This window comes from Simochromis diagramma, unplaced genomic scaffold, assembly GCF_900408965.1.
Source record: "Simochromis diagramma unplaced genomic scaffold, fSimDia1.1 OVJJ01000816.1, whole genome shotgun sequence".
NCBI classification, from domain to species: domain Eukaryota; kingdom Metazoa; phylum Chordata; class Actinopteri; order Cichliformes; family Cichlidae; genus Simochromis; species Simochromis diagramma.
Genome location: NW_024386908.1, coordinates 15,208,171 through 15,230,692, shown reverse-complemented (window position 1 = coordinate 15,230,692; position 22,522 = coordinate 15,208,171). Strand labels below are relative to the sequence as shown.

Sequence of the window (22,522 nt, the reverse complement as noted above, 5' to 3'; positions counted from 1 at the left end):
GAATAAAAAATTTAAGTACAAATACATTTTTCAAAGATCTGAAAATATATCCATCTTATTAATAATGAGGTAAACATGATCGTGTATTAAAAGTGAACGTCTCAGAGAAGCTGATTTGTGGGTTGGAGTTCAAAATAATGTGACCTGATAAGTTTGCAGCAGTTTCAGAAACACCCCTGAAAACCATCACTGGTGCACACAGTTCTCCCCTGCATCTACAAACTCTGCAAACCCAGCAAATATAAACACAAATAAAATCCAGAAACGCTACTGCCCAGACTGTTTCAGAGGCCGTTAGTGAACAGGATATAGATAATGAAGGATATGTGCGGGTATCACAGGGCTTGCTTACTTTGTGAGATGATGCCAAACCGCTTTGTGCACGTACTCTGACAGCACGGCTCTGCACTGAGAGTCCGGGTGCCAAACTGGCCTGTCTCCAGTCCAAACTTGTCCTCCATTAAAGATATTTGGCACGTTATGATACAAACATATAACAAAAGGAGGCCCGAACTGCTGAGCAGCTGAATTTGTTAAAGTAAGACGTGATGCAACACAGTGGGAAGGTGACACTACTCGGCTTCGATCTTTTTATACGTCGGCTTTGCAGAATATTCAGTTTAACGCAGGCTTTAAATGATTTTCAAATCATTTTGTTTTTATTTGCATTTCACACAGCCGCTCCACTTTTTTTTGGAATCGGTCTTGTATACGCAGCTGCTCCAACACCGCTCGCACCTAAAGCACAGCAAAACCCAGAGAGCTGCGACCACATTGGACTTGTTCAAACAAAAAAAGTGGACCGGGAGAGCAGTAGCATGTTATGCTTTGTGGATGGTGGTCAGCGCCTCCTGTCCAAGAAATATAGGAGGCTGATGGACTGGTTTGAAAGAGTGGTGCTCGCTCCTGCTCTGTCACACCGACGTCGGCGTCCAATATAACCCAGTGTTTGAGCTGACGTTTACGTTGAAATAAAGCTCGTGCATTGAGGTGGAAGCTGAAGTGATCACCTGCCACCCCGAATGATTCACGATCAGTTTAATTACACCAGCACCCGCTGCAGTTGAGCGGCCGTACAACCGCTTTGAAAACTCGCAGGCATTCCTGTGATGGTACAATGAGTCTTTGTTCTACTGCGAGCAGCTGCCAAGTCATCCCGAGTCTTCATCAAGGTCAGGTGAGGCACATCTGCTCCTCTTCCTAAATCCTCACGTAACTGCTCAGTTTGAAGCTGAAGATAACCTGAAATGACCTCAGACTTGAGAGCCTCCCTGAGCTTTTCCCGTGCTTACACTTTTCGTGATATGATTCAAGGTCCGCCGTGGATAGTAAGCAAATTCAGAAGCCAAGAGGGAGAGAAAACACCTGTACGAGGACAACGTTGACTGGTGAAGTGTAGAGTTGGCACTCGGACACGTTCCTTTGAACTACAGCTCTCTTGGCAGGACATAACAGACAACTGATGTAAGTCATTCCTCTGAGAAATGAAAAACAAGTTCTCGGCATAAACCAGACAATCCTGCCGTTTATCTGTAGCTGACCTGAAGGGGTGGTCAGAAATGAGAAGAACAAAGCTCGAGCATGCAGCCAATTCCCATCAAATTCCACACAAACTGCACGAATACTTGGAAAAATATTTTATTGAGCACAAACAGAAACAGGACGCAGGTTTCCGCAACAGATGTCTACATCTCAGTCATCCAAAAGCAAAGCTTCCTGTCGCCGCCGACCACACAGAGCGGCAGCGTCCGGTGCCAACTGAGGCCTGATCCGACGGTCACCGACCCGATCGCCACCGGCTGTAACGACATGAGGTGTGTGACGTGAGCTGATGGTTGGAAAGCACATTAAATTTAATTAAAAACAAAAACAAAACCCATAACAACTATGGAAAGCACACACAGACCTGCGGGTGGCCGAGATGGTGGATGATCAGCTGAGTGTTGATCTTTCCTGGACATCCCGTTGTGGCAAAGAGGTTTTCATTGGCTCGAGACCACCTGGAGAGAAGAACAATGTCCTGAAAGCCTTCACACAATTGGAGAATTACTGTCTGAAATATAAAATCATCCTCCTGAAACTGACTTGTGTTAAATCATGAAAGTTTCTTCCGTGATGCCAACCAATTCAGGTCTTTGTAAAAGACCAAAAAGAAAACTCCAAATCTTTCAATTTCAATAAAATTAAAATATTTTTTAGCGAATCACAGACTGACCAGATTTAAAGGAGAAACCTGAGCAGGTATGAACCGAAGCAATAAGGCTTATGGAAGAACTTTCCTCACCTAAACAGCCGTGCTTTATCGATGTGAGCTGGTCTTTTTTCTTGTGGGTAACTGCAAACAACAAAAAACGTGACTTAGACACATCCCAAATCAATACCTCGAGCAACATCAGCACCACACATCCTCTCACCTGGATCGAGTTATATCCCAGATCAGCCAGTCGCTGCCCGACACCCCGCCTACTTTGATCGTGTTGGTGAGGCACCAGTCTGCCGACATGAGCGGTTCGCTCTCCAGTGACAGGATGGCCTGCTGGGTGACCATGTCATAAAAGCGAATCGTCCCCTTCTTCTCTGCCACCATTAACTAGAGAGCACAGGACGTAATGAATGTATCAAGGATTTTACAACACTTTGTACTTCTGCACCAAATTCATGCTTTATTCTGAAAGTGGTGCTCGTTTTGGTTGCAACAAAGGTAGCAAAGATGACACGGATGCATGGTGGGTCCTGGAGCACAACTAAACCTCTGTACCAAGGTTATATGAACAGAAAACAACTGGTACCAAATATCCTGTCGGTTCATAGAGATTTCCTAAAAATGATGGTACTTATGTTTTTTCATGGTCACATAAATGCCAGTGGACATATTTTACAGTATGGGCATCAAACACTGAGGCATCAAAACTCATCATTAAGGGTACCGTGAAGGTCGTGAAATGTCTTTATCAGGGAAACAACTAAGATGAGCTTTTTTTCAATTACATCTCTTCAGTGAGGTGAAGGCCAATCTCCTTCAACATGACTTTGAGAGTAATTCTCACCTTTAATACCTCGTGATTAGAGTGTTTTAATTCTTTGTACGTTGGCTTTGTTAAGTCGTTACTTCATAGCCTGCAGGCTCTACAAAATGGAGCAACTCGCCTTCTGACAGTAAAGAAATGGCATGACCACATCACACCTGTATTGGCCTCCCTATACTGGTTTCCAGTCCATCTCGGGATCCAGTTTAAAATTTTATTACTTGTTTTTAAGAGTCTTAGTGTTTTGGCGTAGAAGCTCTACACGCCTACCAAAGCACTGAGGTCTAGGAACCAATTGTTCTTGGATGCTACTACTTCCAGGCTCAAAGGCAGAGGCGATAGGACCTTTTCGGTGGTGGCTCCTAATGTGTGGAACAACCTATTTTTTCACATAAGAGCTGCCCAATCATTCAGTCGGTTAATCTCACTTGCTTTCAGATCTACTTGAGCAGGACATCCTGGCGTTTGTTTTTGTGCAAACAAAGCTGACTTCTATTATTATGTGAGAGCTCTTCTTTCTAATTCAGATTTATGGTTTTTAGTGTATAATTTATTGTATTTTTATTGTTGACCCTATTAACTTTATGCAGTAGAAACCATATTTACAGAGACAGTGGTTTAGAGATGTGGAGCTTCAGTGAAATATATACTGATTTATGTATACGATGTGCAATCTCACCCTCCTCTGTACACTTCAGCAGGCTTTTACCCACATGTGTGCTTTGGGCACCACATCAAGATATTTCACAACAAAATCTATATTTGAATGCTGGGCAGAATCTTTTATTTGGCTTATCTAACCACCCACGTGAACTTCAAGTGTTTCTGATAACAATGAGGATGTCTCGGAGGAGTGAGGGCATCCATAAAGTTGACCTCACACCTGACCCTCCAACTGTAAACCATCTATACTACTCAGGGGTTTTACCTCAGATTTAGAGTAGGCAACTCCTACCTTAAAGACTTCCTTTGGGTGCCAGCACACACTGATGCCAGGAGACTGAAGCCGGAAAGTAGCGCTTTCATTCCCATCCAGGTCCCACACCCTGCAGACATGAATTCACGTGGACAACAAAGATTAAAATGGACACCAACAAAATGCAGAGCGATCTCAGAGTGAGGCACCTTGTTTGACCCAGTTTGACCCACTTTGTTTCCAGAGTACTGGAACTGACACTGTGTTCGCAAGTGCTGTGAGAATTAATTGCCAAAACCTGTATAACTGTCTCATTATTGTGTAGGAGGTAAAAAAACACAGGGCTCTAATCATTTCTAATTAGTTGTGCTACGGATTGATTCAGTTTGACACGTGAACTGTTCTTGGCCTAAAATCCAAAAACAAAATCCACTACCTCTTAATTAACAGCAAAGATGGGGCTTTAGAGCAGGCGCCTAAAAATAGCATCGGATTTTGAGCCACCCATAGCCCTTACATAACATTAGAACGAATTGACCTTCCAAAGGTTTCTTTCTCTGTAGTGCTAAATGCAAAAGCATAATGGCACACACAGCCTTGACCTTTGCAAATATAATGCCCTGAGTTTTCTTATTCCTATTAAGGCATGCAATGATCCAATATTTGGATGAGATATGGTTCTGTGTTTGCTGCAGCTGTGTATGTTTGCAGTAGTTATCAAACTCCCTCAACTTGCACCATCATCTTGTCTTGAGTGACGGGAGGGTGGAGCATGAAACTGCATGCAGATGTTGTGTTAAAGAGAGCCTAAAGGTTAAGCTCTTGATTTATCAGTTGTCTACATTCCAGCCTTCACTTGGTCATTTATCCAGACTCATGAACACAAGTAAACAAGGTCGAAATGGGTTACTGCTGGCTGCAAGCTGTCTGGACTGATCAGAATGCCTCCCTGGAAAGTTCTCTAGACATGCCCCTGGTAGTCCCAGAATTCACTGGAGAGACTATTAGATAAACCTTGCTAGCAAAGGGGTGGACTCCCTTTTACCTTAAGAACTGCCTTAATTCTTCATGGCATAGATTCATCACACAGTTGCTGCAGATTTGTCGGCTGTACATCCATGATGTCATGCTCTCATTCCACAGCATCCCAAAGAAGCTCTTTTGGATGGAAATCTGGTGACTGTGGAGGCTATTAGAGTACAGTGAACTCACTGTCATGGACATGGTGCATTATCCCGCTGGAAGTAGCCATTGGAAGAAAGGCACACTATGGTGTTTAAACAATGCTCAATTGGTAGTAAAGAACCACAAGTGTGCCAAGAAGATATACCCCCCACACCATTACACAATCACCACTGGCCTGATAAGTTAATATCAGACAGGATAGAATCAAAGTTGTCATGTTGGTTTTACCAAATTCTAACCCTTCCATCTGAATGTCAGAGCAGAATCTGGGACAGACCAACGTTTTTCTAATCTATTGTCTAATGTTGGTGAGCCTATGTGGGTTGCAGCCTCAGTTTCCTGTTTTTCGCTCAGAGGAGGGGTACCCAGTGTGGTCTTCTGCTGCAGGCCATCTGATGCGCGTGCGGTTCGTTCAGATATACTTTTCTGCATTCCATGGTTGTAGTGAGTAGTTATTTGAGTTACTGTCGGTTTTTTTTGTTTTGTTTTTTTGTCCTATCAGCTCGCAGCAGTCTGGCCATTGTCCTCTGACATCAGCAAGGCCGTTTTGCACAAAGACCTGCTACTTACTCATGTATTTTCTCTTTTTCAGACCCATTCTCTGTGAACCCTAGAGATCACAGATCAGCAGTTTCTTAAATACTCAGACCAACAACCATGACACATTCAAAATCACCTTCTTCACCATCCTAATGCTTGGTCTGACCATATCTAACTAACTAAATGCACTGAGTTGCCTCCATGTGATTGGTTGATTAGATATGCGTGTTAATAAGCAGTGGAACAGATTTAACCAATAAAGTGGCTGATGACCATATATCTCATCTGGGCTGATGGTGTCTCAGAATCTCTCAGAAGCCACAGGGAAAAAACATCTGGGCAGAAGGACGTTCAGAATACCTCGGTCTGCCTGCCGCTACTATAACCTCTTTGGAAGTGTGAAAGGAAATGGATGGATGGATATTGTTCCTGTTGATTTGACTCTTGTTGTCTTCTGCAGTGTTGGTCAAGTTACTTGAAAAAAGTAATCAGTAACTAATTACTGATTACTTCCCCCCAAAAGTAATCCCGTTACTTTACTGATTACTTATTTTCAAAAGTAATTAGTTACTTAGTTAGTTTTTAAAAAAATGATTTACAACCTGAATAGGTAATAAAGCAATAGATCTTTCAGCCCAATTCTATTTTTTTCCTGCATAATCCATCATATAAAATGTAATCAAATGAAAAAGTCTCTTTTTAAAACTTGTTTTATTCGTTTTAATCTTTTAACTTTACGCATGAAGCAAACATTAAATTATATGCAACATTCTCTGACTGGAAGAAATTTGTTTAACATTTAAACCTATTTTCTGCACATTCCAGCACATAAAATAAAATTTGTTTTTGTGCTTACACTCACTCTTTCAAATAAATGCAGGTAAAAAACACAGCAGAAAATAAATAAAATCAAAGACTCAGCGGTCCTGTTGCTCTATTTTCACCTGTATAGCAGGAGTGGGGCAGGCCGAGGTTTGCCCTGGTGCAGGTGTGTCGTAGCGGTCAGTGGAAGGATCTGGGAGTTTCACATTCCAGTGGCAGCGTACTGTCCGTGCTTGCTCGGAAGTTTAGGGTTTTTTTTTCCCGCTGTAAAAAGAAGTTTTCTTCCCACGCAGTGAACAGCGGACGCTAATGTTTTTTAGTAACGCAGTAACGCAGCATGCTTACGGGAAAGTAACAGTAATCTAATTACCTTTTTTGCAATAGTAGTCCCTTACTTTACTCGTTACTTGAAAAAAGTAATTGGATTACAGTAACGCGTTACTGCCCATCTCTGGTCTTCAGCACGAAATTTGGTTAGCTGTATTTGTGAGTTGCTGGTTGTTGTTGCTATAAAGATCACAGCAGCAAAGATACCCACTAATGCCAGACTGGTGAATCGTGTTGGAGTGCCTTTATTTTTCAATAAATCTGCAGCTTTGTGGAAACATGCCTGGCTTTCACAGTAAAAGGCTGGTGAGTAAATAATGGGTGGTGTCTTTTCACTGAAGTTCATGGTTTCCTCTAATCTGCAGCAGGGTACAGCTGTCTTCATCCTTTTCCAGGGAAAATGGGCTCTTTTCTCAGATTTGGGCCTTCAAGCTTCGAAGACAGACAGACTTATACTGGACTCTTACAGAAAAAACGCCAGCCTCATATTACATTGAGCTATGACAGCAGGGGCAGAGGAAGGTGGGTTGGAGTGGAATGGAGGTAGGGGGCTAAGCACCCTCGCCTGAGTTGGTGTTATGCTCCACTTGCATTACAGCAAATGTTTCGCTGTGGGCGGCCCGCTGCCATTCATTTTCTGTGGTATACAGCGTAGGGCAGCAAAATGCACGTCAGCTGGGGAAGCGTGGCGGAGAAAAGTTGAACAGCATCCTTCTTTATGCAAATGAAACAGAGAGCTCTGGAGGATTAGGACCAATCTTAATTAGAGTATGGCTCCAGCAGCTAAATAAGATATATGATCGCAAAAGCAGCTCAGCAACACCACGGATGTAATGAATCACTTGGACCGAGAGAGCTGCGGTTCCTGAGACCTGGATCTACGGTTAACCACATCTGAACTAGAAGAAAAGGTGGAGATGGGGGCACAGGGAAGGCTGCAAGTGTTTCTGGGAATATAAAACAAATGCTTGTGAAGCATGGGAAGGCGCTGACTGATGAGGTCATGCAAAAGACATCATGTAATAAAGTACCTCCAAAGACTATCTAAATGTCAAGTGTGTTGTTGGAGAGATTGATGTCCTCAGTGGTGCGGTGTAGGGGAGGATATGCCCCGTCTCAGATGAAGACCACAGTAAACACTCAACTTTTCCTGCCTCGTCTCCCGTGCACGCAGTAGGATAGGGTGCTGTCAAAACTCTAGGCTTCTCTCCTCTGCCCATGTGCAGCCTGGGCCTCCATTGTGGAGAACGAAGGAGGGGGGGAAAAAAGAAAAGAGAGAGGAAAAACCCCCAGACCACATGAGGAAAACAACGACTAAACCCTATTCTTTTAGACCACTAGCCAAGCAGAGCTCAATTGCACGCTACACCACCAACGGCCAAACTGCGGTCAACCGCTCTCCCCTTCAAATGGAGAACGCCAGCTCCCCAAAAAAACATAACCTCTGCCGAATGAGGTGAAAGACATGAGACACGAAAACACGCGTCACCTCTTCTGATAAAGCACTGTTATTGCATCACACTACATCAAGCAATAACTCTCTGCTTCCATGTACAACAACAGAGATGAAAAGTACATTGGAAGTGATCTGAGTGAGCAAACAATAAGGTTGCAGCGTTGTGGTTTTTTGGGGTTTCGGATAAATGAAGGAAACGGGAAATGCCGTTAGCACTGTGTGACCCGATTTGTTTTAGAGAATAGAATAAATAATCAAAGGTGAGAAATAAGAATCATATCTCTGGTACCTTGAAGGGTCACTACATGAACAGGGAACACAAATATATACGGCTAACAAACTGAAAAGTCAATATTTGGTGTGACCTCCCTTGTTCTTCCACACAACCTGAACTCAGTTACTAAGTAGTTTCCAGGAATAGTTCTCCAGGCTTCTTGAAGGACATTCAGAGCTCTTCTTTGGATGTTTCTGCCTTTTCTTCAGTTGTCTGTTAAGATGATGTTGAGGTTCAGGCTCTGGGGAGGCCGATCCATGACTGATGGTGTTCCCTTGTGTGTTTTTCTATTCAGGTGTGTTTTTACTGCATTGGCATAGTGTTTGAAATCATTCAAGCTGTTGATAACCAGATGCTTTCCAGGTGGTTTTGTACGGTGGTTAAAAATCTGACAAGCTCCCCACCATCACTGGCTGAAATCAAGCCCCAAAACCATGAAAGGGCTTTCACCGTGTTCTACAATGGCTCCAGATACTCACTGTTGTACCTCTCTCCTAAAGCCGTACATATTTCAAGTTTGGATCCATCACTTCGTCAGTGCAGTGATTTTCAGAGCAGTTCTTGAATAATTTGGCATACCTCAGCCTTTCTCCCGGTTTTCCTTCCTTTAGAATGGCTTCTTGACATTCATCCTTCCAGTAACACCATTTCTGATGAGGCTAAAAGGACAGCTGGAACCATATACTGTATATAAAAGATGGACATGGCTGTTTTTTGTGTGTTTTGTTTTTGTTGGTTTTTTTCATAAAGCCCCCAGGTGGCGATAACTATAATTGCAAAAATATTTCAGTTCCTATATAAATCTATGAGAAAATATCAGTCAGGCACAACGTCTGTAATTTGACAAATCTGTTAGCAGGGAGCAACACTGAATCTTGATAATCTAGAAACATCTAGCTTCTTCTTTATAAGCTAAGACTGATCTAAAAAAAATGTGGTTGAGATTGTGAAAAGGTGGCAGGAATGCTCTCTTAAGACCCAGAAACAACTGAGAAAGGTGGAAAATGTTGGTTAACGACTTATTTAGTTGTTGACAGAGCGAGAAACAAAAAAAATGTATTAAATGTTTTATAAAAATAGCATTTCTTACGCTCTACTGACTTTAAAACACATGATCACACAGGATTCACACAATTTTCCCAACTTCCAAGATTACTTATTTTTTTAAAAAGGCAGTAGTAATGGAAGCTGCCCACATTAACAGAATATCCACCTTTATGTAACTAAAAGTGTTGAATAAGGTCAGGTTTGTAATCCATGACAACAAATTCAGAACATGTTGAGTGGGTGGGGTTACAGAGGGTTATTTGAACTAATCTTATAGGGACCCAATAAGGTTGGGAACCAGTAATCGAGGACAGGCTATCACAGTACTGTAATTTTTTCTCCCCTTACACAAGATGAGGGATTGAGGAAAAAACAAACGGATTATCAGTGAGAACAGGATATACTGCTTTAAACCATACACATAATGCAGCAGCAGCAGCAGGTGGGCATTTTCCTGAGTTCAGCGGTGAACTCAGTCAGCCCCAAATCCTCTCAGAACCCTGCAGTGTGCCCTCGTGATCTCTAGGTGGCATAACCCACACCCTTTCCACCTACACTGACACCATGAGTTGTTTAGACTACATGAAGCAAGACTCCATCTCTGAGGAAGTGCAGTCTGGTTCCCTACCTTGCTGCTCCAGCGTCAGGTTGCATACTGGAAACAGCAGAGGTCCCACAGCTGCAGGGGACAGTGATGACAACACTAAACAAACTTATAGTAGAGGCACTCCAGCCAAAGCTAACAGACTGATGGAGAGGTCATGAGTCTATACATGCAGATAGAAACCTCCCTCCCTTTCTTTCCTGTTCTCATATCGAGGCTCAGTTTGTGTGGGCTGACTGGAAGGTCGTCTCCTGTTAACTTGATCTATCCCTTGTTCCTCCTCTGTCTTCCTCCTGCGTCCCATATTTTCTCAACATGACAGAATTTAAATCTTTCAGCAGAGAGAGCGCACTCCTGTTTTCTCTGGACACTTGGCAGAGGGAGCGGAGGAATAGAGTTGAGGAGACTTGTTCAGATGTGAATGGACAGGGGGATCACTATGCTGCTGATAGTCAAAAACTGACCGGCTAAAAGCCTGTGCAAAATTATTTGCCCCTTTATCATTTCTTACAGAGAAGCAGGGTACAAAAGAATCACTCAAAAAGTAACACATCATACACAATCTAAAGAAACAGCTGAGAAACAAAGTCATGGTTACAAACCCATTTCTAAAGCGTTGACACTCCAGCGAACCATAGTAAGAGCCATTATGCACAAATTGAGAAAACTCGAAACAGCGGTGGACCTTCCCAGGAGTGGCCAGCCGACAAAAATTACCCCAAGAGTGCATCGATGAGTCATCTAGGAGGTCACAAAAGAACCCAGAACAACAGCTAAAGAACTGCAGGCCTCACTTGTCTCAGTTAAGGTCAGAGTTCATGATTCAACAATAAGAAAGAGACTGGGCAAAAATGGCATCCATGGGAGAGTTCAAGAAGAAAAGCACTGCTGACCAATAAGAACAAAAAGGCTCATCTCAAATTTGCCAAAAAACATGTTGATGATCTCCGAGACTTCTAAGAAAATGCTCTGTAGACTGACGACACAAAAGCTGAACTTTGTGGAAGGTTTGAGTCTCGTTACATCTGACATAAAACTTACACAGCAGTTCATAAAAAGAACATCACAACAACAGTCAAACATGTTGCTGTGAGTGTGATGGTGTAGGGCTGCTTTGCTGCTTCAGATTAACTTGCTGTAGTCGATGAAAACATGAATTCTGCTCTCTTCCAGAACATTTCTGACCATCAGTTTATGACCTGAAGCTCAAGAGCACTCAAGTTACACAGAAGGACAATGATCTGAAACACACGAGCCAAGTCAAAGTCCAGACTTAGATCTGATTGAGATGCTTTGGCATGACCTTAAACAGGCCAAAGCATCTGGAAAACCATTCAATGCAGTTGGGGAAAAAAAAAAAACCAACTTCTGGGTGGCTGTAGCTCAGGTGGTAGAGCAGGTCATCTACTGATCGGAAGGTTGGTGGTTCGATTCCTGGCTTCCCCTAGTCTGCATGCCAAATATCCTTGGGCAAGATACTAACCCAAAATTGCTCTCCGATGCATTCATCGGAGTATGAATGTGTGTGAATGTCAGTTAGAAAGCACCTAGGAAAAATGTGCTTGTGCGAATGGGTGTGAATGGGTGAATGCACAAGTTGTGTAAAGCGCTTTGAGTGCTCAGAAGAGTAGAAAAGCGCTATATAAGAACCAGTCCATTTACCATTCTGTTGTAAACTTCTGTAAAGAAAAATCAGCTAAAATTCCTCCACGATGATCTGAAAGACTCTATGATAACTGATGTTTGATAACTAATGCTTAATTGCAGTTCTTGCTGCCAAGAGTGGAACAACCAGTTATTCGGTTTAAGAGGCAATTACTTTTTCCACACAGGGAGGTAGGTTTGGAGATCTAATATTAGTATTTGTTTGATGATGTGTAAGAAGTAAGTGTGACAAATACGGAGAAAATCTAAGAAATTATGCCATAATTATATAAAAAAATATATAAATACTTTTTCAAAGCACTGTATATTAAAAAAATGCTGGATTATAATGCAGTGTGACTCTCAAGACAAATAAAATCATACAATACTAACGCAAACGCACATAGTTTCACAATAAATTATTGGAAAAATATCCTCCACCTCAGAATCCACATCAACAGGTATTAATAGCATTTTTTTATACTTCAGAATATGAGATTAAACTCTCTCTTAATGCCAGCATGATAAAGGACTGTCTGCGATGTGGCAGTAAATGCCAACAAGGTATTGGTAGTGGTTAGCTGCATGCCTGGGTTTTCATATCTTGGTGTTTTGAAACCAGACACGAAAAGCAAGGCATGGCTCTACCTGTGTAAATAAGAACAAGACAGGAAGGACTTAGGTAATGCTCGTTTGTACCTCTTAAAATTATGATAATCTTCACTTTTTATTTGATAAGGCCTGAAACTACAAACTGAGATCATAAAGCCATGTGGAAAGTGTTTACTGAGGTCACAGAGCAAGGGAAATGAGTTTCAAATATACTTCTATAACACTTGAAGTCTTTCAGCAACCAGACTAGCCAGTAAAAAAATGCATGTTGAAGGTATTTCTGCTTTGGATTCACTGCCTGGAAGATATCAAAATCTGGATGTCAACCAACTTTCTCTAACTGAACAACAATAAGGCTGAACTCTTGGTTGTGGCTTCCAAGTCATTGCTCTGGAAAGTTCTTTGCACCAAGTCCTGCTAACCCATCACCCCCACCAGCTCCCAGTCAAGGTAAGTCTCCTGTAAAATCCTTCTTCTCAGCTACAAATCCAGTAATTATCAGAACCTTCTCCTCCCCTACACCCCATCCCAGACACTGGATTCCTCAGTTAAAGGTCTACTCTCCATTCCCACACCAGACTCCCTTCTGAGAGCTACAAGGCCTCGCGGAGGTTTTCACAGAGAAACATAGCTACATATGCAGTCTATAGTCAGGTCCGAAAAACGAAACTTTTTCTTCTTTCTATTAGCCAGAAGGCGTCGACTCAATCAGGTCCAACTGTATAAAAAGACTATGTGAAAACAAGCCTACTCCTAACCCAATTTATGACTTGATTGACGTTTCTCATGTGATGTTGTGCGCATATTATTCAAGATATTCCCCAACTGGTTGACATAAAGAAGAGTATGATTTGGTGCATGAAGTTGTTACTATGTGTCCACAGTCTTGATTTACTTACCACTTATTCCATGACAGGTGGTGTGAGAGTAGCTATTTTCATCTTTATATCCAGTCCGTTATCTCCAACTACCTGCATTTTTTTGTTTGAATCTAAAAATATTAGCGTTTCTACACTGCTGCTGCCATTTGAAACAAAAAGCAACACTAGCTGAAATAACTAGCTAAAAGTATATGACTTAACTACCTCCAGGACAGCTAATACTAACGGCTATGTGGCTGAAGTGGGCATCCAGAAGTAAAAGCTAAATGACGTGCTTGTATGTTGCAGCAGAACCAGCCTCACAATGTTACAGGGGTTGTCCCTGTGGTGACCCCAGCTACTGATACACTTTTTCCCCTCCTCTCGCCTTAATTGAAAAGGAAATTTTGGGGACCCTGTTATGGGACACCCACCCCCCTTTAGAGAGAGGAAAATCTTTCTGCAGCTAATTGGATTTCCATATTTAACCAATTAGCTAGAAAAGCTACAAAGCAGCTCTGTGCTTACGCACAGTCACACTGGAGCATGTTGTGCTTAGCATCGTGTTTCACTGTGGAAACACTGTCAGAACTTTCTGCACCATTAACAGAGAACAGAACTGAAAATCAGAAGCTGGGAACACACACACGCACGCACACACACATGGAAATAAAACGGGTTCGACCTGCAAGTGTGGTCATCACTGACGGAAGCAATTTGTTTCCCCTCCATGGGCTCGAACACCAAATGGTTAATGTAGCTGGTGTGACCCTCCATTACCTAGTGACAGCATGGGAAAAACAAACGTGTGAACAAAAACAGAAAATATACCAATCAATAAGTTGTTAAATGAATGTTTTCTAGCAGTTTAACTACTTCCTCTATCGCTAAGCACTGAACGTCAGCACTAAGCAGCGCAAGTTTGATGCCTAATGACAAGCGCAGTTGTGGCCAATGTGCTCCAGATGTTGCATTACCTTGACTTCATGCCTATCCTGAAGATCAGAAGTCAGCAGGCGTAGCTTTCTGTCAGCTGCAGCCGTGCACAACCTGCAAAGAGAGGACATAAAAACACAGAGTGAGCATCAAAACAGTCAGACCGATGACAAACGACATCATGCAACCACCTACACTGACACCTCTGGATGAGACTGTGTGTGTGTGTGTGCGGTAAAAACTTGGACGCCGATCAGTAGAAACACTGCCAGGGAGATTCTGATTGCAAGCTAAGATAAACACGTAGAAAAATAAGAATCCTCACGCCATTTGTGCACGCTTCTGTTCAAAAAAACCTGTGCAGAGCCAGGCAGAGGACTTTCCCCTCTAATCAGTCCTCGTATACCAGCGCCTGCAATTATTCACACAATTACACTAACTCACTTATGACAAGAAAAACACACACATATCACCAGAATAAACAGACAGCAGTTCACACATTTTCGAGCACAGGCACAGATGGATTTGGCATGATGTCACTACAAACAGCCTTAACGTGCTCCAGGGTTTTACTGCTACAGTAGATTAGATTATATTAGGACAGGCCCTCTCAACCTGCGTATTAGTGTTTGTTGTAAAACATGGAACACACGCTGGCGTTTTGCCTTTTTTAAAATTAAATGTCAAAGCCATTCCCATTGAATAAAAAGGGGAAATTCCAGTGAATTTCTGTTTTGTTGACATAAACTCACTCTACCTCGTGCCATCATTTTAACCCCACAGAGGCTGAAACAGGATAGGTTTTTGAAAGTGAGAACATCTTTGAAAGGTCTGCTTGACCAAAATTAGCAGAATCTTGGCTTAATGTTTCACATTAAAAAAAGAAGCAACATTTAGAGTCTATATACTGTATGCATATGTGAATGTTTTCCCCTTTCATCTTGTAATGGCATTTATGAATCCCTGCTTTATTGTGGTGGGGAGGTCTGTGCCCCACTGATCCCAGGAGCTATGTTGAGGGGGCATTTGCTCCTAGTTGGGTTTTGCAAGGCAAATTGGTCCTGGGCAAGAGACCAGACAAAGAGTGATTCAGACGACCCTTATGAACAAGAGAACAAGGAGCCAGTTTGCTTTGCTCAGGATAGGGTTACCAGGGCCCCCTGGAATCAAGCCCGGGGAGAGGGGTCCAAGAAAGAGTGCCTGGTAGCCGGGCCTTAGCCTATGAGGGCCAGTTGGATGCAGCCCAAAGACAAAATATGGACCTGGCCTTCTGTGGGTCCGCAACGCGCAAGAAGCACCACATGGGTCCAGTAAGTCAGACAGTAGTTATGGGTGCAAGCCCAGTGGTCTGACCCGAGCCTCCCAGTGATTCCAGGAGCTATGTCGTCAAACACTAAGACTTTCGGATACAGCTGAATAAAACTTGAACTCCATTTTTAAAAGGACGTCATTGGAGAGATCGGATCTCCCGGCTGGCTTGAGAACACCTTGGTGTTCCCCCAGAAGAGCTGAAAGACGTGGTCAGGGAGGTCTGGGCTTCTCTGCCTTGGGTGTATTTGATATCCCCCATGTTGGCGTTCTTCCTGAATCATCACAATTAATCTTGGTCAATCACAATGTTATTAGTTCTGTGACATGGAAAAAAAGTTGCCAATGTCCACTCAGGAAAAAGAAAATGTAAAAAAAACAAAAAAACAAAACAAAAACATGGCTGTTAGGGACATGGTTAGGGTTTGGTGTGCGGTGTGATGGTGCGTCAATAACACCAAAACAATACATCGCAAAGTGATAACATCATATCACAATGTTAACCTTGGTGTTCGAGGAACAAAACCAACGCGGGATATCAGACCATGCCTCTTCTTAGATTCCCCCCATTTTAATGCTATTGAGTCTCTTCTTACATTACCAACACTGCAACTTATCCTGCCTAACCTGGTTCAGGTCGTTTGGGCAGCAGCGATGTCCAAACCTCACTCTTCCCAACCACCTCCTCCAACGTTTCCATGGGAACACCGAGCCATTCCAAGATCAGAGATAAAATCTCTCCAGCGTGTCATGTGTCTGCCCCCTGACCTCCTTCTGGTAAGATATGTTTGAACCACCTCAGCTGCCTACTTTTGATGTGGAGGAGTAAGAACTGTGGTTTAGTTTTTTTATCTGACAAAGCGAGGCTGAATTAAACCAAACGTAAATAAAATGTCAGGATAAAATACTAATAACAACCAATCACAAAATACAAAACTATAATAACTCTTTGTGAAACAATGAAAGCTCCTGAGTAGAAGATTACCAGATAGACCCCAAGATAGTAGAGCTGGAATTAGAGCAGGGCAATATGACCAAAAATATCTATCACGATATACATTTGAAAATTTGCGATAACATATAACTGACGATATAATTGACACTAGACAAAATACTTTACAACTCCTCAACTTTATTAGTGCAACAAAAAAAAAAAAACATCAATGTATTTTGCACTTACACAAGCAGCTTTTTAAATGCATTAAAGTTATATAAAAAATTTGCAGTGCAAATGCAAATCCTTGCTGACAGTTTAACCAAAAGGCATTGCCAGTGGAAATTGGCCGACATATCCTCAGCATAACCATGTATAATATCCACAAAACTTAAAAGAGGTTATAAACACACACAATATGGTAATATTATGTTGAAGCACAGTACGTATCACTCCGCGAGGCGCCTGCCTATGATAGCTGTAATGCTCCGACAATCCATCAAGCGGTGCGGGTTCGTAGCTTAGTCGTACTGAAACATTTGACAGATTTTCGAGCACCGTGTACCACATCAAATCGTTTCGAGGTCAGTAAACACAACCAGAATTCATACATAAGGCACACGGGATTAAAAGGGACACTGTCGACTTTCAGAAAAATCAAAGGATTGATTTTAAGTGCGCCGTATCTCCCAAAAAACACGGTAATAACGACGGCCCGCTAGCATGCGCTACCAAAAATAGTGCTTTGTTGTATATCTGACGGATGAAAGCTAAACCAGTTCTACACCACTGAAGTTGCAGCATTTTTACAAACCAATTCTGGTTCATCAGTTTCATTTAATGATCCACTTTCGCTCTTCTCATTCTGCGTTGCAGCCATGTGCGTATGTAAACAAAGGCACGTTTAACCCATATTCTATCGCGATATTTCATTTTCTTATCATTGCCCAACATTACACCGGTATTACCGTAAACGGTATGATATAGCCCAGCCCTAGTTGGAATTATAGGATAATACAATACCCATCAGTTATTTATTTGTCAAAGTACTTCTATTATTTGCTGAAAAGAAATTTAGAAAATACATTTAATAAAAAGAATACATCCTTGCAAATATACCCATGCATGCAGCAAACTAGGATGCCAAGCTGAAGTTTTAAAATATGTTCTGTGCAAACTACAGAATATATTAGCATGTAATTTACTGATGCATGTCTGTTTCTGGTTGCCTAGTGATCCAAGCTGCAATCATCCCTGAGGGCATCTGAGGGTAAAATACCACAAACATGAACTTTAGCTTCTCTGGTTTGAGTCTGGTTGGGTGTCTTTGTTGTCATGTCATTCTCATGTCCCTCTGCCCATCTTCTCTTTGTGCCTTTAACTCTCTGATAAAGGCCAGCATGTTGTCCACTGTATATAGTAAATGACAGGCAAGGCTGAAAAATGTGTGTGTTCAGTTGAAGTCTGTGGTTTTAATAGTCTCCAGGCTTGTTCTCATTATAAGCTGCTGTGGTGGCAGCTTGAGGCCCCTCTTCTCCCCTCTCTGTTACTCTCTCCGGGCCCCCACTTGAGGCAAACCCGTGAGAACGTTGTACTTTTCCTGGAAGGCACAGCTACGTGCAGCCTGAAGGGAGGGATGGAACCTGAGTGGGTAGTCATCAGCGCAATAACAAGTGCGCACGTCACAGGGCTGGCTCAAGGGTCCTGTGGAGTAAACCACAGAAGGCCAGCTGCCTTTCCTTTTCAATTACAGAAAGGCTAAACACCTCCAGGGGGACCACGAAACCTTCCCATCCACCGCCTCAGGCGGAAACTCTTGCTTTCTAACAATCTTTGCTTGGGCTACTTCCCTCCTGTCCAAAGCCACCTGAAACAACTTTGCTCACATCCTGGCAGCTGCAGTGTGACAGCAAGAGGCAGTGATGACTACTTTCACTGGCTGGTGTGCTTTCTCTGCAAATGTCTCTTCTCTGGTCCCAAAAACTGTGTTTACAACAGTGACCCTGTTATGTTAAAAGACGTAAATGTCTAATGTGGAAGTGAAAGTTGGCTGGAGACCTTCTAATCCTGCCTCATCATGACCTCTCACGTAACAAGAGGCCCATGACCTACAGATGAGCTACAAATGTCCAACCAAATGCCTTTTGCTAATAAGGCATCAGTTACATTGGCTTAGACACTGTCAACCACCTGTTGCTTGGGTAAGAATGTGTATATATTCCAACCGGTTAATAAATAACATTGCTGAACTTTTTCCATTTCCAGTTTGCATTACATTTTGTTTAATTTTACAGTCACTCACCTAGTAGTTGGTAAGCATTCGCAGACCTATATGGAAAACTACAGGCAACTGTTGCAACCTGCTAGCAACCTAAACAACCTAAGGAACCACTGGAGCTGGTGGTCATATCACATGAAAACCTACAGGCAACTGCAGGAATCTGCTAGCATACACAGCATACACAAAAAGGTTATGCTGGGGGTAGGGGTGGGCGATATAAACGATATATGATAGAAACGATATAAATTTGGCTAACGATAGAGATTTTGACTATATCGCTCTATCGCGATAGCGCATGTTGATGATGTCATCAAGCTGCGCCTGTTTTGGTTGAAAGCATCGCAGCAGCTACAACCATTATCATCTGCAGATTATGGCGGGCGACAGTCATAGCAAAGAGATGAAGCACTTTTGAAATAAGGGGAAAGCCAAAAACTGCGCTTCCTCCACTTCTGTAACATTGATTCATTAATGTTGAATTCTCTCGCAGCTGTTCTGTTCCCATGTTGTTGCAGTATATTAACAACTAACCTCGTATTGTGGATGAATAATCTCAGTTGTTCTCCTGACTGAAGTTTGGCCCGTGTATAGCATCCTGCTATGCGATTGCATTTGTCCCCAACCACCAGAATCCGTCACGTTAACTTTTATTGAGTGGAAAAAAAGTTGGCGTTCATCCTCCAGCTTCACTGTGCCAATGTTATGCTAACATAGCTGTGTCGCTAGCAATCACGTAGCACAACATTATATACTAGGTAGTCCAACTTCAGTAACCCTGCAAACGCCACTGCTGTTTAGTTTTCTGTCTTCATTTATGTTGGAAGTGGTAGCAGAGCTGTACATTTTATTTAGTTTCAAAAGTCTCTCAGTCAGAACATAGTATGAAATGTTTAGGTGTAAACTAGAGAGCTAACTTCCTGTTAACTCCGTTAAATTTAATAAATTCTGTTTTCATGTTGTTACACCCGATAAAGCAGCAATGCTGATGATTTAATTAAAGATGAAAGAATTTAGACCGTTTTTAACTCTTAGTGTTCGTTTGACTTTGGGACCTGAAGCGGACGGAGTTTTGGACCCAGATTACTCCGCGAAGCTCCTCACTACGGCAGCCGTAATGCTCTGACAATCCATCAAGCAGTGCGGCTTACCAAAGTTGTACTAAAACATTTTTTTTTTTAACAGATTTCTGCACGCAGAAATTGGTTCGAGGTCAGTAAGCACAACCAGAATTCATACATAAGGCACGCTCTCGATTTTTGAGAAAATTAAAGGATTTTAAGTGTGCCTTATAGTGTGGAAAATACGTTATACAGAAGAAAAGAATATATCGTGATATATATCGTTACCGCACATGCTTCAAATTATATCGCGATATAAATTTTAGGCCATATCGCCCAGCCCTAGCTGGGGGCAATTGATTTAACCCAGCGAAAACCAGAAACATCAGATGAGAAACCTCAATCAAGCTCAAAGGTGACCACCCATGTTTTGAATGTCTTCAGCTCCCGAAGCTGAACATGGGTGTCTTCATTCATGTTTCAGAAAGCGCTTACATGAAGAGTTTTAAACAAGCCACCAAGCTACAAAGTGAACGATGTTAATAAAAAGACTTGATTTGGATATCAAAAAAAAAAACAAAAAACAAAAAAAACAGAAGAAGGCCAAAGCACGTGGAATGCAAGTGGCCTAGTACCTGATAGTGGGTATCCTGTCCAGCCGAGACTCAGGGCTCCAGGCTAGAGCGTCGACACGCAGTTCATGGTGAAAAGCTCGAAGAACATTGAATTCAACTCCCTCGACCTCCACATCCTCCTCCTGTAGGAGCAAAGTTGCATTCAGAGAAGGAAACAGATGTGCACTCAGTGAACCAAAACACGTGAGACTGTATCTCTAACCTGGAAGAGGCAGGTGCCCACCACCACGTACTGGTTTCCACCATAGGCCAGGAGAGATGCCGGGGTACCGGAGCTGAAGGGACTGAACTCCACCACATGAACAAAGTCGTCACATGGCACGGTGTAGCTGGGACTGTGGCTTGAGTCCTCCTGCATGTCGCGCGTACTTCCACTGAAAGAATCAGAAGGATAACCGATAGGAAATGATTAGGATGATCATCAATACCTGTTGTTTAAAACCACTTTTAAACAAGAACATCAGTTCATTGATCAGATTATTATCAGTAAATGTACCAGTAGTCATGATAACTGTGATAATTAAAAGTCTCAACACTACATATATGATGATATTAAGCTATTTTGTTAAAGGTTGTGTTTAACTTGATTTTTAACTGATTAACTAAACAGGTTCCCAACTTTTAGGATAAATAACATTAGGTTTGTCTTAACGCTTAAAGGTAAATCAATGGGCTTCTAATGAAAAGGCACAAAATACTCAGGCACAAAATAAATGTTGTGTTAATTGTAATGTCTTAAAATAAGTCAGTTCTGTTAAGTAATGCAAAACAGACCCACTGTTTTTGTATTTTGAGCACCTTAGATGTGGTAAATGGAGTTGTTATTATATAGCGTTTTTCTACTCTACTAGAGCAGTTAAAGCTCTTTATACAACATGCATCATTCACCCATTCAAACAAGCGCTTGTTTCTACATCTATCTTTCTAAAATTCACACACATTCATACATCATACCTACATACTCTACCACCTGAGCTACAACCACTTGTTGTAGCTGTACATCATGGAGGTACAACACACAAATCTGCTGCAACTGATGCCATTATATCAAGAACATTTCCAGGACCTTATTGAATGTATATTTTTAAAAAGTCTAGACTGGATTTTATTTCAGTCAACTAAAATTGTTTTCAGGCCTACTTTTATCTTAGTTTTTGTTAACTACACTAGTTGGGGATTTATAAACCCTCTTTTGTATCTTGCAGATAAAAAATAAAGTTAAACTTAACTAAATTAAATCAGTATTTTTGCTTATGTTCAATAAAAAAAAAAGGGAAAAAAAGTCTGCAGGGTTACAGTTGCTAAGGATCTTAAAAACCAAACGTCAATCAAAGACTTTCTTGTTTTTCATATCCCAGTAGTTACAGACTCATGCACAGCAAGTAGGACACAGCTGGACTATGTTTTACCAAACTACATTGATCAACATTAGATTCGGCGCAGTTAATATACACACAGAGTTGCCCCCACCCCCACCCTTTTTTTAAACTTAGTACAAATGCAGACAGTGCTTAAAATTGTGTTACTGCTTATGAGTTAAGTTTTTTCTCGCTGAGTTGCAACAAGGTCGTTTATTTTCATGTTATTTCTGTAAAAGAAAACTAGGTGTATATGATATCTCAGCTAAACTAGTGTGGCTTTTGTGGAAGAATAATAATAATGGTAGCATGTCACCTGTCTAGAAGCAAAACGTGCTGCTGGTTTAAATGCGGGAGCACTGCTTGTCGTTTTTACCAGTCAAACCGCAGCCTGGCAATGTCGTAGCTAACCCTTACTGGTAAGGGTCTATCTAAACTCAGAATACAGCAGTAACTGATAGACTTTACTACCTTATTTTCAATGAATCCCTTGAACGAAACGCTGCACGCGTTTGAGATGTTTTCAATCTTCTTCCGATTACGACACGGAACGTACCATCGAGTAGAAATGTCAGAGGGTGGTTGGGTATTAGTTATGGCGACAGACAGAAATTTTTGGGGGGAAAGTCTAAACCACTTTAGAAAATCCATAAGCGTTACTGAAAAATGTTATTTGAAGCACGTCCAATGACACGAACT

At 42.0% G+C, this 22,522-nt stretch overlaps 1 protein-coding gene across 2 annotated transcripts; it reads right to left on the bottom strand.

Moving 5' to 3' along the window:
- Positions 1-1,622: 1,622 nt before the first annotated feature.
- Positions 1,623-22,459, bottom strand: nup37 (nucleoporin 37). Of its 2 annotated transcripts, none has more exons than XM_040035883.1 (10): positions 22,295-22,459; positions 20,668-20,839; positions 20,466-20,587; positions 14,291-14,363; positions 13,999-14,093; positions 3,982-4,072; positions 2,415-2,590; positions 2,285-2,335; positions 1,907-2,000; positions 1,623-1,799 (listed from the first exon to the last, which is right to left on the bottom strand). In XM_040035883.1, exons 2-10 carry the CDS (start codon positions 20,821-20,823, stop codon positions 1,686-1,688), a joined length of 972 nt encoding a protein of 323 aa, XP_039891817.1. In that variant the 5' UTR covers positions 20,824-20,839; positions 22,295-22,459; the 3' UTR covers positions 1,623-1,685. The 2 variants fall into 2 exon arrangements, with proteins under 2 accessions (XP_039891817.1, XP_039891818.1); XM_040035884.1 differs by lacking the exon at positions 22,295-22,459 and adding an exon at positions 22,140-22,288.
- Between the last annotated feature and the right edge of the window lie 63 nt (positions 22,460-22,522).